This window comes from Mycosarcoma maydis, chromosome 17 (genome assembly GCF_000328475.2).
Source record: "Mycosarcoma maydis chromosome 17, whole genome shotgun sequence".
Lineage (NCBI taxonomy): Eukaryota > Fungi > Basidiomycota > Ustilaginomycetes > Ustilaginales > Mycosarcoma > Mycosarcoma maydis.
In genome coordinates this window covers 252982-267567 of record NC_026494.1, presented here as the reverse complement: position 1 = coordinate 267567, position 14586 = coordinate 252982, and the positions used below count along the sequence as shown (strand labels likewise).

Here is a 14586-nt window from a genome sequence, read left to right as displayed (position 1 = left end):
TCGGACCTAGGTATGCGGGTCGGACTCAAGGGTAGGTGTGACTGGCGGAACAATCAGCTACAAGAGACAGACCTCGGACAAGACTGCAGCTGTTGCTGGACCCTTGTGGCACTGCAAACAGATCCGAGGCGAAGAAATGCACACTGACACCTGGTGCCCGAGCATATACGAGGAAGCATTGGAGTCGAGCAGCAAAGCAAACAAGAGAGGCTAGGTTGGCACACCGAGACGGAGTGTGTCTACATGTCCGAGGTCATATGCAGCAGTATGTTAGCACCACCAGCAGCAGTTACAAATAACAGCCATGGCTCATCAAAGCCTGCAAAACTTGCTTTAACTTATGTATGATTTGTCAAGTCAAGAGTAATTTAAACAACTCCGCTCGGGATCAAATTCTCATTCACACGGTGCAAATACAACAAAATTCGTCCTTGTCCGTGAAAAATATGCAGGTCGCTGCACATCCACCTGCATTAAGTTAGCTGTCACCCATCCGCTGTCGCCCCTGTGTCTCTCACGCTACTGTGTGACTTGATCGTGGGATGATGATGGTGAAGGGTGCGACACTTGACAACATGATGAATTCAGTAAATCTGTGCCTGCAATGATGGACTGTATCTGGTTATCGCCGCTGCCCGCTTAGATCTGCCTATTTTCTTGCCTTCGGCAGTGGCTAGCTGGTCCTTGAAGTCACATCGTCCAAGAAGCGCGGCGAGGAATCGTGAGTGGATCGAGCCCAATGAACGAAGCAAGCAAGACCAAGAGAGGATGGCGTTGTTTGTTTGTTTTTTGCTGGTGAGCTTGAACCGACCCGATACCTTCACGGTTCTACTCAAAGGGCCACACCCACCCTCTATTCCTTTCCTTGGCTCGGAGGCCATGTTGCAGTCATTTACGCTTCGAGCTAAATCCTTGACAGCTAGGAAGCAGAACATGCACGTGTCCAAGACGGGACCAGAAGCCGTACGACGGCATTAGCGACTTACATAGGAACGCTCCAGGTTTACGAGGCGGGCGTCCACAGCGGTAACAAGGGAAACAATCTTCTATCTCGCTTCACTTGCCGTCGGAGAACCTTTCCCCTGCTAACATACCAGAATCCAGGACAAAATTGAGCGCGTGGTGCAAGCGGTACCGATTCCAAGCGAGGCCTGGAACTGCCAATCTGACGCCAAAGTCGCCATACCAAACTCAACTTTGCTTGGCTGCACCATTCATCTCTCGCAGCAGCAGCTCGTCCAGCGGTATGTTTGGCCGAGCATGATTCGCTCCTGAAGACCTACTTTGCTGAGCCCTTGGCTCGCTTCATGTCTTCGGAAGGCGAATGCAATTGGCAGGATTCACGATTGGAAAATGTGAATTTGCGGAAGGGTGCTGCTTGGCGAGCAGCCGCTGCCAGCGACGCTGTCGATCGCGTCGAGCTACGCGCCTCCAAGTACGTCGACATGCTTAAGCGATGCCCGGAAGCCGAACCATGATCGCGTGTCTGGTTTTTGCAACCTTCGACCTTGTGTTCGATGCTACGCTGGCGCGCGGGTCGATCCTTCGTCTTTAGCTCGGCAGAATTTTCAACAAACAATCACGAAAGCCTCGCACGACGCTGCCATGCGTCGCAAATTAATTGGAGAAGCCTGCATCGACATGCCGTTGCCACGAGAGGGACCGCTGTGGGCGATTCGGTTCGTCTTAGCGACTGTATGCCGATGAACCGCTTAGCTTCTTTCGTCTCGGCATCGTACGACGTGCGTGGTTGTCCAAAGGCCGAGTAACAGGGTTCGCACTCACCTGTTGAACAAGCGAGGACAGGATAGGATATGACAGCCTCAAAAAGGGCACTTACTTGATACGCTCGTATCGAAGTTTGGCCCAGGATCGTATCACATGCCTCACCATGCTGTTAACGCGCCATGCTTATCTGCAATGATGATGGCCAGTGTACGGTCTCTTGTTAGCACGGAAACAGGCACCGCTTGTGAGCGATATTGCTAGACTACCCATCGCGTACCGCTGCTAATCGATGCGACTTGTTGCCGATTCGTTGCATCTCATGTGTTGCTGAGACAGATACTCGGTCATGCGTGCGCAATGCTTGAGAACCAGGAGCGTGACAATGCTCTCCGCCTCGGCACCGTTTCACCGCCCAGCTGACGCGCAAAAATGGTACTGGAACAGACATTGCTCGGCGATGTCGAAATGAAGTCCAGCGTGTCTCGTTCAGGACGGAGGAATGGACAGCGCCGACTTCTAACCCCCGAGCTGCAGACGGTCTGTGCAGCGCACGCATCCTGCGGTCCTGTCACTGGGCCCGCGCATTTCTCGGCCGGCTTTTTGGGTAGCCTTCTTTGTCATGCCGCAATCTAGAATCGTGAATGTCATGTGCATGAGCTTCTTGACGGCCGTGTGTCATGTGTGATTGCGGTATCTAACGCGTGCCGAAGCGATCCAGAATCCCGAATGGTTCTGTTTGTAATGGGCAGCTTCCTTGCCGAGACGCGATATGCGAGACCAACACTCGTGACTTTAAAGGCGCGCTATGGGAACTTGAACTTGAATATGCACGTCTGCACTTCACTTTCGAAAATCACATTCCAAGCAACGGACCCGATCCGAAATCGGTAGACTTCCCCTCCCGATTCCACACTGAACCAAACCGCCGAGCTTAGCCCGACTTGCTCTCGTATCGTGGACACTGCACCTTGTTGCGCAAACGTCGACTCATCCTTCTTACCTTCTTGGATCCTTTTAAAACATCCCTACGCGCTGTGCTAAGTCCATTTTGTGTTCGGAGTGGTCAAATAAGTTCGCGCGCCTTTTAATAGTTATCTCGAATCGTGAAAACCCTTTTCAAAATTGCGGTAAAGAAATCCAGGCCCAAAAGACTGGCAGTCATTTTGCTCGAGACTGAAGCCGTCTCACCAAGCATCTAATCTCGGATTAGGATAGCCACAAGGCTCGTAAAGCATTTCCAGGGCTGCATGGTGAATTAGCGGTGAACATACGATGATCAAGGAAAGTCTCGGTAGTAGTTGGAGGCAGAGCAACGCGCACGGCGCTTGGACACAGGAGGTGGAACACTTCCACCGGAACGAAACTACATCTGTTAGATCATTTACAAAACCCTTCACGTGCTTGTCTCCATATTCCGACATCCGAACGCCGAAGCTGGGATTTTTTTTCTCCCCCTGTAAGCGCTCACAAATTTCCTCTCAAGTTCAGGGTTAGAACTTTTTAAACTTGGTTCTTCCCAGACACACCTTGAAACCACCGTCGGCCCACTCAACACTCTATCCCCCTTCCAACAGACCCATCTAAAGCCGACATCAATCATGGTGTCATTCAACTGCGATGGCTGCGGCGACGTCGTCAAGAAGCCAAAACTTCAGCAGCACTACAACCGCTGCTATGCGCCTGTTACGTGCCTAGACTGCTCGATGCAATTCAACTCGCCTAACGAGTTCAAGAGCCACAACAGCTGCATCAGCGAGGCGGAAAAGTACGAGAGGAGCGTATATCGTGGTCCAAAGCATCAAGGCCAGCAGAACGGCCAAACACCTCAGAAAAGCCATCACCAACCCATTAGCACCCCGGCTCAAGTGCAGCAGGCGGCAGCGGAGGTGGCCACACCTGCCAAAGAAAGCGCCGATAAGGTGAACGGAAAGAGGAAGAGAAGAGAAGAGCAGGACGAGGCAGCGGCCGTCGTCGCTGTTGAGCCTTCAAGCCCCACAAAGAAAGAGAAGAAGGAAAAGAACGAGAAGAAGGAGAAGAAGGAGAAGAAGGAGAAAAAAGAGAAGAAGGAAAAGAAGGAACAGAAGACGCAGTCGGAAGAGATCGCCGAACAAGTCCCAGAAAGTCCAAGCGACACAGAAATCGACTCAGACGACGCAGAAGAGCACATCCAAGACGATCCAATGCAAGCAGCCGACCAAGAGGAAAAGATTATCAAGCCTCTCTCAACAACCGAACTCGAAGCCTTCAAGAAGAAGCAACGCAAGCTCGGCATCGTCTACATCTCTCGCATCCCACCCGGCATGACTCCCGCCAAGGTGCGACACATTCTCTCCAACTTTGGTGAGCTCGGTCGCATCTATCTCCAGAACGGCAGCAGACCCGGCGAAGCGAAGAAGAAACACGGCGTAGCCCACTATACCGAAGGCTGGATAGAATTCACCTCGAAGAAGGTGGCCAAAGCCGCAGCCGAAATGCTCAATGCCCAACCCATCGGTGGTCTCGCCGCTTCTAACTCGAAGAAGTCAGGCTCAGGTGGAGGCAGTAGCAAGATGGGCAAAAGCAGCAAGAGATTCCAAGATGATGTGTGGACTATGAAGTATTTGAAGGGTTTCAAGTGGCACATGCTGTCCGAACAGATGGCGCAGGAAAGAGCTAGCCACGCGGCAAGATTGAGGACGGAACTGAGCCAATCAGCTTACGAGCAGAAAGACTACCTCAAGAAGGTCGAAAGGGCCAGGGTACAGAAGGACAAGATGGAAAGGAGAAAGAGAAAGGCGGAAAAGCTGGGGACCGAGGTGGATGACGTGTCCGGCATGGAAAAGAGTAGAACGTTCAAGCAGAGGAAGCCCGTGCAGAAGGACGTCCGTGATCAGGCTTAAGATCCACATCGAAAAAGTGCATCCTTGTACACTCGCAACTTTTGTATGCATTTGCGTCCAGCCGATATTCCAGACCGAGTGTCAACGACAGACAGACCGCAATTGTCAAGGAGCAGAAGTCGGTCCGAGTTGTTCCAAAATGGTCTGGTGCACAAGCTTTGCATTCGCTCTGCCATTCGCATCCTTCATGACCTGTCCAACAATCCGCATCGCTACCTTGAGATTACCCTTGCGCACCTGAGCCACTTCATCCGGCAGCCTCTCCATCGCTGACTCGACGAGTGGCATCAAGTCTTTCTTTGTGTTGAGCGCGAGCAAGCCTCTTTGCTTCAGCAGATCAAACACCGGCGAAGAGGACGACTGCGCCAATGCTCGTACAGCTGCAAGCGAGAGGCAAGTCTTGCCGTCATGTCCTGACTGAGCAGAAGAGAGAAGGTCGGCAATGACAGTTTTCGCCGTAGTGCCGGTAACTTGTCCGTCTTCCACCAAGTCGATCAGCTGGCCAAGATACTCTGCTGGCAAGTACCATTCCTTGAAAGGAAGGTTGCGGGCATTCAGGCCTTTCATCAGCTCGTGAATGATCCAATTGAGTGCAGTTTGCGCGGATCGACCAGTTGCGACTTGCTCAAAGTAATCTACTGCGTCCGAGCTTGTTTGCTGTTGAGCGTGGGTATCGAGAGATTGTGTTGCTATTCGGCCATCCCGCTCGTCCTCTGAGCCCACCCTCATGAGTACATTGATATCGCGAGAAGAAAGCCCGTATTGCTCAACCAGGCGAGCACGTCTTGCGTCTGGAAGCTCCGGCAAGCCATGCCTCAGTTCGTGAAGCTGTTGCTCGGATAACAAGATGGGTGGCAGATTCGGATCGGGCATGTATCGATAGTCCGGTGCATCCTCCTTGCCACGTAGACGGAACGTGGTACCGTCCGACTCGTTGTAGCCTCTGGTCTCTTGCTCGACGCGACCGTTCTGCTGGAGCAGCTTGACCTGTCGGTGCGATTCGAACGAGATGGCGTTCATCATGAAGCGGACACTGTTGAGATTTTTGACTTCGCACCGAGTGCCAAAGGGCTCGCCGATGCGGTTGACCGAAACGTTGACGTCACAACGCAAGGAACCTTCCTGCATGTTGCCGTCAGAGGCACCGATACGACGAACAAGCTGTTGAAGCTTGCGTACATATGCACCTGCTTGCTCAGGGGTGCGCATCTGCGGGCCGCTGACAATCTCCATGAGAGCTGCACCTGCGCGGTTTAGATCGACAAAGCTGCGGTCTACACGGTCATCGTCTGTTTCGTGCAGTATCGCACCGGGGCTCGCTTCCGCATTACTGGCGTCGGCCAGACTCGCTTGGTCCAAGCGAAAGGTGGTGCCAATGTCAAAATAGCTCGACTTAGCCGTGTCCTGCTCGAGCTGCAGCTGTTCGATCTCAACAGTGATCTCGTCTTCAGGGCTTGGAAGATGCCCCTCGTCAAAAAGCAATTTGATTTGGCCATTGTTTGCCAAAGGCATGTACTTCTGGGTGATTTGGTAACCTGCCGGCAGGTCCGAGTAAAAGTAGTGTTTGCGATCAAAGCGACTCTCGGCATGAATTTGGCAATTGAGACTGAGCGCTGTTCGGGCTGCTAGTCGTAGAGCCGAGCGATTGAGTGTAGGGAGTGTGCCGGGATGGGCGGCATCGAACGCAGTGACAAGGGTATTTGGTGGCGTGGACGGGGTGGGTAGTTCTGCGGTGCTGAAGAGCTTGTGCTTGTCCTTGATCTGAACGTGGCACTCGATACCAATGACTGCCTGCCAGCCTTCGGGTAGCGGTGGGTATCTTGATGGGCCAGCTGAAGCGTCACCAGCAGACATTGAAGAGCCAGAATATGCCTTGTTGTTGCTCTTCTTCTTAGCGGATTTGGCAGTGCTCGAACCGAAGTATCTCGGTCTCGGACAGTGGCTGCCTTGTAGCTCTAGGTCATGGAAAGGGGTGACCATCCGTCGCAAGGACAGTGCCGTCAAAGGCCTCGGGGTTGTTTGCACATTGCGACACAGATTCCTTGCCATTCTCGGAGCATCCGAGGGCGAGCCTATTCGACCAGCGGTAGCTAGCAAGATGCACTGGCGACAGCCAACAAGAGCTGAGGAAGCCCTCGACGCAGCCATAGGATGAGCAATGATGGGACCTCCTCCGAAATGCGAGATCGAACAAGGCGTATGGAGGAAGCTCTTGCGCTCAATTTGGATCAGAAGAATCTGAGAGAAACGTTTCCTGACGGTAGATCCGACATCTAGGCATTCCCGATATCTTTTTTTGTTTTTTTGTCTGTTGTTTTGTGCTTTTGGTGACATGAAGCAAGAAGGACCCTGAAGGTGAATCTCGGGAAAAAGCTACGCATACACATCACAGTTTCGCACGCCAACCAAATCTATATGCCCTATCGGCAGTCCCGAAAGACGCTCGCGGGTTGAGCCACTAAGCATGCAGACACACTTCAAACTCACATTCATGATTACAGTATGTGCGTGATGCGTGTGCGTGCGCGACAGAAAAAAGTGCCCCAACCTAAACCATGCATTCACAACGACGGTTAGCTTCATTAACGCCCAGGCTGATACTGCCAAAGGCTAACAACGGAGCTGCTTGTGGCAAATGTGCAAAAATCAACACACGGGACATGGTCGGATCCAGGCGAAGCGATCGGGAAGAGCGACGACGTGCTTTCATTACGATTTATTCACGAGTACGTGTATACAACCTGATTGCTTTGGCCGCGTTCAGAGGCCACTGACGACGCAGCAGAAAGTCCATTCTCAGCGCCTCTCCAATTCACCTGACCATGGACGCAAGATCGGGCACAAAACAACCGTTTTCATCGCCGCCCGTCGCATGTAACCCGCACGGTCAACAAACAGATCGTCATCAACGTGCTGGTGATGCTGCTACACATAACGCCGGTGAAATGGCCGAAAAGGAGAAAAAGAAGAGAGAGCGCGCCAAAAGCGACTCTGCCCGCCATAACCGAAAGCTAATCCGTGATCCAGAAGCGCTTCAGTTGTTTCTCAGATGCGGCTAACCTCGGCGCAGTCACGAGTTGTCGCTCTTCATCAACGTGACTGTGTCAGTGGGCCTGCTTTCCATGTGGCTGTGAGGCGGACGGTCGGCAGTGGGCGACGCCGTTCGAAGCGATCCGCGACTGTGACTTTGTTATCAACCTTTCGGAAGCATGCGTCCCGCTTTGTCATAGCAAGACCCAAATTAATGAAAAACCTGAGATGGTTAGCAACAAAGCCGATCGCGCAATCGTGAATCACCGAATTGTGAATGCTTTCTTCGTCTCGAACGCCATCACTTCTTAAAGCTCTACCATCGCGGAGCAACAACATAGATCGCTGAGCTTCGATCACCGCACTTCGGTCCATATGTTCGTTTGCGTGTCCATTCTCGCAACATCTACTCGCTCAGTCACTCGCTCAGCCGCTCATCGCCTGCCGCGACTCGTCACATCTTTGACAACTCCTTTATCTGGCTCGAACGTCGTGCCGCTGTTCCGCTTCCCATTGCGCGACCCACCTCGAGCTTGCTTTTCGCTTACACCCACACTAGCCAGCGCTTACTCCGGTGAAGGCGCCGAGGACGATTCCAGCATCATGTCCACCTCCTACCCACTTCAGCCCTCTGAACCAGTCGATCCGGTTCACGGCCCTTCGAAGACGCAGAAACCCATCAACGTCAACGCTAACGGCGATGCGAACGGTGCCTACATCACAGATGCTCATTCCCGTCAGCAAAACAAGACAGCTCCTCTCCTACCAGCCGATCCGCTCAAGGGCAAGATCGACAATGCAAAAAAGCAGCAGCTGCTCGCGCGAGATTTCCGCTCTGACACCATCACAGCGCCCACCGAGTCCATGATCCGCGCCATGGCAGAGGCATCTCGTGGCGATGATGTATATGGCGAGGATGACACCACCAACTCGTTCCAGGCCGAGATCGCCGCCCTTACTGGCAAAGAGTCGGCCATCTTTGTTCCTTCGGGCACGCTTTCCAACCAGCTTGCGTTTCGCACCCATCTCCATCAGCCGCCGCACACTGTCCTCTGCGATACTCGCTCCCATATTCACCGCTATGAAGCAGGTGGCATCGCTTTCCACTGTGGTGCTTCCACCGAGATTGTCGCCCCATCCAACGGTCACCATCTACGATGGGATCAAGATATCAAGCCAAACCTCAATCTCAGCGACGATATTCACTTTTCGCCCACACGCATCATCTCGCTTGAAAATACTCTCAACGGAACCATTTTTCCTCAAGATGAGATTGTCAAGATCTCAACGGAAGCGCGCAAGCTTGGCTTGATCATGCACTTGGACGGTGCGCGTGTCTGGAATGTTGCTGCCGAGACGGGTCTTTCGCTCAAGGAGCTATGCGATCCTTTCGACACAGTGTCTTTGTGCTTGAGCAAAGGGCTGGGTGCTCCTATCGGAAGTATCCTCGTCGGACCTTCTCAGTTTATCAAAAAGGTGCGACACTTCCGTAAGCTCTACGGTGCCGGTGTACGACAGGTCGGACCGCTTGTTGCAGCCGCGCGTGTCGGTGTGCTAGAAAACTATCCGAAGCTTCAAGCCACGCACCAGCTGGCGCGCTACGCTGGACAGGAGCTTGAAAAGCTTGGCGTGCGTCTGACAGCTCCTGTCGAGACGAGCATGGTTTTCCTCGACACTTCGTCTATTGGCATTCCGATTTCCGAGCTTGTTTCGCGCGCTGCTGCCTTGCCGGCTCCCATCCAGCTCGGCGGCGGTCGAATGGTGGTTCACTACCAGATTGAGAAACAGGCGATCGACGACTTGCTCGACTTGATTCGCGTCATGAAGAAGGAAAAGGCTGACGGAACGGGACCTGCCAATGCAGCTGCTGCCGATAGCGGAGCAGGTCTCTACTCGAACAACATGACGGGCGGAAACACCGCATCTGCCGCCACCACCAAGACCAACGGCTCCCTGTCTCACGTCCGGTCGTCCTCGAGTAGCGAAAATCGCGGCCTGGTCTTCCAGACCATCGGCACATGTTCACGCAGACCTTCCGACGAGATGCGACACAGCGTCTCGCTCGTGCTCCCCTTTCCCGACCGTCAATCCGCTCTCACCCTGCAACAGTCCATCTCGGTCGACAAGGAACTCAAACCCAAAGAGGTTCGAAAGGAATTCACCATCCTCACGCGCTCATCGTCTTCTGCAACGGTCGAGTTGGGCGTCAAGATCTTCGCCACCACCGTGAGGCAGCTGAGGTTGAGCGTCAATGCGTTTTTGGAGGATGCCAGCTTGGTGTGTAGGACAATGGCCGAATTCGATCCGTTGCAGAAAGGCATTGATGAGCTCAGCAAGATGCACTTGGAGGACGAGTTGGAGCAGGGTTCCGTCGGTGTGGCTGGTTAAAGTGTACGCACAAGCACGAATCATGAATGCTGGCTGGTCTCATTCAATAGAGTTTTTCGAGACGCCAACTTGTCGCGCGAAGCGAATGTGATTGTGGCTGCTTTGTGTCGCATAGAAGTTTGAGAACTTTGTGAGCTCAGAGATGTGATTCTCACATGGTCAACTTGTCACGATGAGGTCACCCGACAGGACGCATACGATTCAAAAGGGGAGTGAATTCTTCACGACAGCAAGTTACGTTGTATACCATCAACGTGCTTCAGGCAGGCCTCCGCCGATACCGCCATTAGCGGGTTGATCAGGATCGCCATCCCTCCTGGATTGGTTTCCAGCGACACTGTTGACATCCTTATCGTCAGCCCTATCGTCATCATCTGCAGCCATGGCAGCTGCAATAGCTGCCGCATCCTCCGGCGAAATCTCGTCGTCCTGCACAACATCTTCCGTAGGCCTCTGCGCATTGGTCGCACCATCGTCATCGTCATTGGTACCAATCTTGAGCGCTCGGAACTCGTCATTCGGCTTTCGATCCACCATCAACAGGATTCCGCCAGTACCTCCGATCGCCGACGTGAGGATGCTACGAGCTTGCTCGGCCGTAGGTCCCGCATTGTTGAGCGCTGCACTTGAAGCGCCAGCAGAACCCTTGTCCGTCTCACCACCGCCAACACCAGATGCATTCGCAATAGCTTGCTGGTAAAGCGACTTGGCACCTGCCACCACGCTCGCCACAGGGTTGTTCGAGGGCGTCACAGTGCCACTAGCCCCGGGCGCAGGAGAAGCATTACCCAAAAGCTTACCAGCAACCGACGAAGTGTTGTAGACATCCTGTCTCACCTTGCTGCCCAATCCTTGCACAGGTCGGATAGGTACAAACCGCGACTCGGCCGGGAACGTGACAAACTTGACCTGCGCCGGAGTGACGCGTGAGTAGTTGGGCAGCAACTCGGATCGCGCTTCCTGCTTGCGTTCCTTCTTGGGCTTGCTGCCCTTGGTTGCCTTGGCATCTTCTTCCATAGCCACATCGCCATCTTCCTTCTTGGCGCTCGTGGCATCATCGAGCTCCATGGCATCGCCACCTTCAGCCTGAGCTCGCTCGCGCTCTTTGTTGCGCTGTCGTGCTTGTGCTTTGGCCGTGGTCGACAGCACCGCCGTCTCGACACGCTCCACCTTCTTCTCCGATGGCGGCTTGAACGATGTCGGGTACGCAAACAGGCTCGGTTTGGCTTCGGACACAAACTCGAACTCGGGAATACGCAGCTCGCGGTTCAGACCGATCAGCGCCGTAGGCGTGAAGGCGAGCGCCGAGAAATGAGCCAAGGGGAACCAGTACCAGAATTGAGTGAACAGCGCCATACCCACAATAGCGGGCATGTTGGCATTGCCACCTCGGCTCTGCAGCGAAATGGTGACGTTGCGTCCACCGGCATCGATCAAGCCCTGAGCAAGCGCAGCACCAAATTTGGCCATAGCATCCTCGTGCTTGTCCGAAATAATCTTGTCAAACGTCTTGCGTGCATTGGTGACGCGCGGGTTGAGCGCCTCGTTCTGCTGGATGAAAATCATGGCCAGAGCAATGCACGCACCTTGACGCACAAAGTCGACGGGATCCTTGGTCATGGGCTCGAGCAGATCCACAGCCTCATCGAGGCCAGTGCCTGCGCAGGCGATACCGAGGGCCAGCGTGCTTCCGTAGCGTACGTGAGGGTTGTATGATTCCGAGAGGAGCTGGACAATCCGCGGCACCTGGGTGGGGTTGCGGAACAGCAGGAAGCCGAGTGAGGTGACGGCAGCACGTCGCACATCGTCGCTGACATCCGAGACGGCGATGTGGAGCAGACGTCGTATCGCCTTGTTGTTGGCAGTGCCGGCGTAGGCGAGGGCGATGGTGTAGACACCTCCGTATCGGAGGATGGCGTCCTTGTCAGCGAGCAAAGTGTCGATCATGGTCTCGGCCTTCTCCTCCTTGCCATAGAAGAGGAGAGAGATACCGATGGCGAGACCACGGATGATCTTTTCGTGCTGCGTCTCGTGCGCGTACTGAAGCATCTCCTCGACGGCACGCTCCGATCCGGTGCCAAGCATGACGAGGCCCATGGCGTAACCGCTCGCCTCACCAGCAACGGCAGAGTCGGTGTAGAGGACGTTGCGAAGCTCCTCGTATACATCCTCATTTCCCGTGGCCATGCCCGCAGCACCAAGGCCAAGAGCAGCCCCGTGCTGAACAATTTCGGCAGGGTTGCTCTTGAGCGTGTTGGTAAGCAATTCCATGACCTCTGCGCCGTGATTTGCGTGAATGAGACCGAGGGCAAAGAGCGAGCCACCTTCAGAGTAAACACTGCTGGTGACGCCGTCCTGAGGCAGGTACGGTCGGAGGATGCTAATACCTTCTTTGAGGTTACCCTTGTTGAGGATACCGAGCGCAGCTGTAGCCGTAAACTTGGACCAGTTGGAAGCCTTTGCCAACCACTCGAGGTTCTCGCGCAGGAACTTGTCCGAGGTGGTGCCGGCATTCATGAATGCGTTGGCAAAGCTGAGTGCCGAGTGGTAGATGGAGCTTCGAGCGTCAAGCGCCTCCTTGGTTGCTTTGAGGATGGGCAAGTCGGCCTTGTTGGAGCGCTTGAGAAACTCGAGGTAGAGCTGGATGCTTTCCTCACCCTGAAGGATAGAGCGGACGCGCTCGATGCACGACTGTACGGTGATTGCTTCGGATTCGGAAGAGGCATTCATATCGGCATCGGTGTCAACAGCAGATTCGGCCTTGACGGTGGAAGCCTTGATCGAGAGGTCCTTGCGCACGTTTTCAAGGAATTCCTGCGTTGCGCTCTCTGCCAAGTCAAAGGCAAGCTGATATGTGACAAGGAGAGGGTCGTTGGACGTGTTGGCTAGCGACGAACTCGAGGGCTGATGCGCCTGCTGGATGAGGTCGAAGAGGAGTTCCGAGGCGAGGTTGGGCGCATTGAGGTAGACGTAGCACTGACCGATGCTAAAGTGATCTGGGCTAGGTAGTCTTTGGAAGAGGTCGACGAGGAGATGGAGGATCTGGTTGCGGACCTCGATGGACGGAACGACGCCGATGCTGCTCTCGAGGACATAGGTGAGGAGATCGGCGTCATGCGTGACAGAGTACACCTCTTCGATGACATCCAAACGCTGTGTCTCGAGGGCGATACCGAGAGCCTGCTTGTACTCCTTGTCTGCGATGCAACGTGCAAACATCTGATCGACAATGTTTTTGAGCCTTGGATCGACCGGTGCAGACTTATCAGCAACGGTCTTAGCGGGGACAGTAACAGAAGCATCTGCGACTGGTGTCAGGGTGGCGGCTGTGGCGGGAGCAGACTCGGTGATGTATCTGTCGATGGCCTTGGAGACGACTGTGTCGACGTATTCGTCCTTGACTTCTACATCAAACAAAGCGCCGGCACCGAGAGCAAACATGAGAGCTTCATCGTGCTCTCCGAGATGGAAGTAGATCTTGGAGGCGACGAGAGCAGCAAGGTGACGGTCTGGGAAGCGCTCATCTTCGTAGAGGATTTCGATTTTGGAGATGGCATCTGCGATTTCAGCCCAGAATTGATGGACAAGCGAATCGAGGCGTTTGAGCGCATACGACTGAAGCTCTGGTTCCTGTTCGTCGAGCAGGGCAACGATGCCAGCAGCAGAGGTGACTGGTGCGACCATGGTTCAGCAGGTAGCGGTGCGCAAATACTGAAAAGCGTAAGCCGGAGGGTGCTCGTACTGTAGCAAAGTTGGGCAGCTCACAGCACTGAACCTGCGATGCGGGAGCCTGGGAGCGACTTTTGAGGCGCTGAGATGCGGACAAGGACGATAGAGGAAAGATGAACAGATTGATGGATGAAAAAGGGGTCGTAGATGATGTAGTATGGTGAGAAGCTTTGTTCAACACGATTATTGACTGACTGTGTTGTAGAAGAACACTGGATTTGTGATGGCTGACTTGGGCTGCTTTCGCTGACGACGCGACTCACACAGTGCCAAGTGCAACAAGCAGAAGGGCCGAGCGCAGAATCTCGACCGCAAACTGAGCGAGCAACTTGCTTAATGCCTCGACTCGTGAATGGCTGGCTGCTGCCGTCCTGCCTAACCTAGTGCGTGGCTCTGCGCGATGTGATCGACGCCAGAAAACCTCCACCACAATCACGAATTTGCAGTTGTGAGTCTCGCGTCTCGCTCACTCACGCTGTCTCTCGTCGGTGGTTTAAAAGAGAGCAATGTGTCATTGGAGGACATAACATCACTACACATTCGTGATTAGATCACGAATCCACGATTCACCAATATACGATCGTTTTTTCTGTGCTGCGCGTCGGCTGAGCAGCTTAACGAGCACAGGACGAACGCAGAATCGCAAGCAGTTGGTTGGTGGCCAAGCTTTGCAGAGACCAACACTTGGGTTCTCCTCTTGTTGCCCACTGTCGCCGTCGTTGGCCCATGCAAAGCAGCATCCGGCTACATATCAGCTTGGCTGCCTGTAGGCACAAATTCAACGACATATGGACGACGCACACTCTGCACGTTAGGCTCTGCACTCTCAGCT

General features: G+C 54.0%; 5 protein-coding genes across 5 annotated transcripts; 2 read left to right on the top strand and 3 right to left on the bottom strand.

Moving 5' to 3' along the window:
• Positions 1–1686: 1686 nt before the first annotated feature.
• UMAG_04790 (uncharacterized protein) lies at positions 1687–2176 on the bottom strand (the record flags this gene model as incomplete). The annotated part of the gene is made up of 3 exons (XM_011393352.1): positions 1687–1785; positions 1841–1894; positions 2006–2176. 3 exons carry the CDS (start codon positions 2174–2176, stop codon positions 1687–1689), a joined length of 324 nt encoding a protein of 107 aa, XP_011391654.1.
• Positions 2177–3326: 1150 nt separating this feature from the next.
• On the top strand, positions 3327–4607 carry UMAG_04789 (uncharacterized protein; the record flags this gene model as incomplete). Its single annotated transcript, XM_011393351.1, has 1 exon — positions 3327–4607. The coding sequence occupies one exon, from the start codon at positions 3327–3329 to the stop codon at positions 4605–4607; it is 1281 nt and encodes a 426-aa protein (XP_011391653.1).
• Positions 4608–4712: 105 nt separating this feature from the next.
• On the bottom strand, positions 4713–6656 carry UMAG_10688 (glutamyl-tRNA(Gln) amidotransferase subunit PET112; the record flags this gene model as incomplete). Its single annotated transcript, XM_011393438.1, has 1 exon — positions 4713–6656. One exon carries the CDS (start codon positions 6654–6656, stop codon positions 4713–4715), a length of 1944 nt encoding a protein of 647 aa, XP_011391740.1.
• Positions 6657–8012: 1356 nt separating this feature from the next.
• UMAG_04787 (uncharacterized protein) lies at positions 8013–10025 on the top strand (the record flags this gene model as incomplete). Its single annotated transcript, XM_011393350.1, has 1 exon — positions 8013–10025. The coding sequence occupies one exon, from the start codon at positions 8013–8015 to the stop codon at positions 10023–10025; it is 2013 nt and encodes a 670-aa protein (XP_011391652.1).
• A 249-nt stretch (positions 10026–10274) lies between these two features.
• On the bottom strand, positions 10275–13709 carry UMAG_04786 (putative 26S proteasome regulatory subunit; the record flags this gene model as incomplete). The annotated part of the gene is made up of 1 exon (XM_011393349.1): positions 10275–13709. The coding sequence occupies one exon, from the start codon at positions 13707–13709 to the stop codon at positions 10275–10277; it is 3435 nt and encodes a 1144-aa protein (XP_011391651.1).
• Positions 13710–14586: the final 877 nt, after the last annotated feature.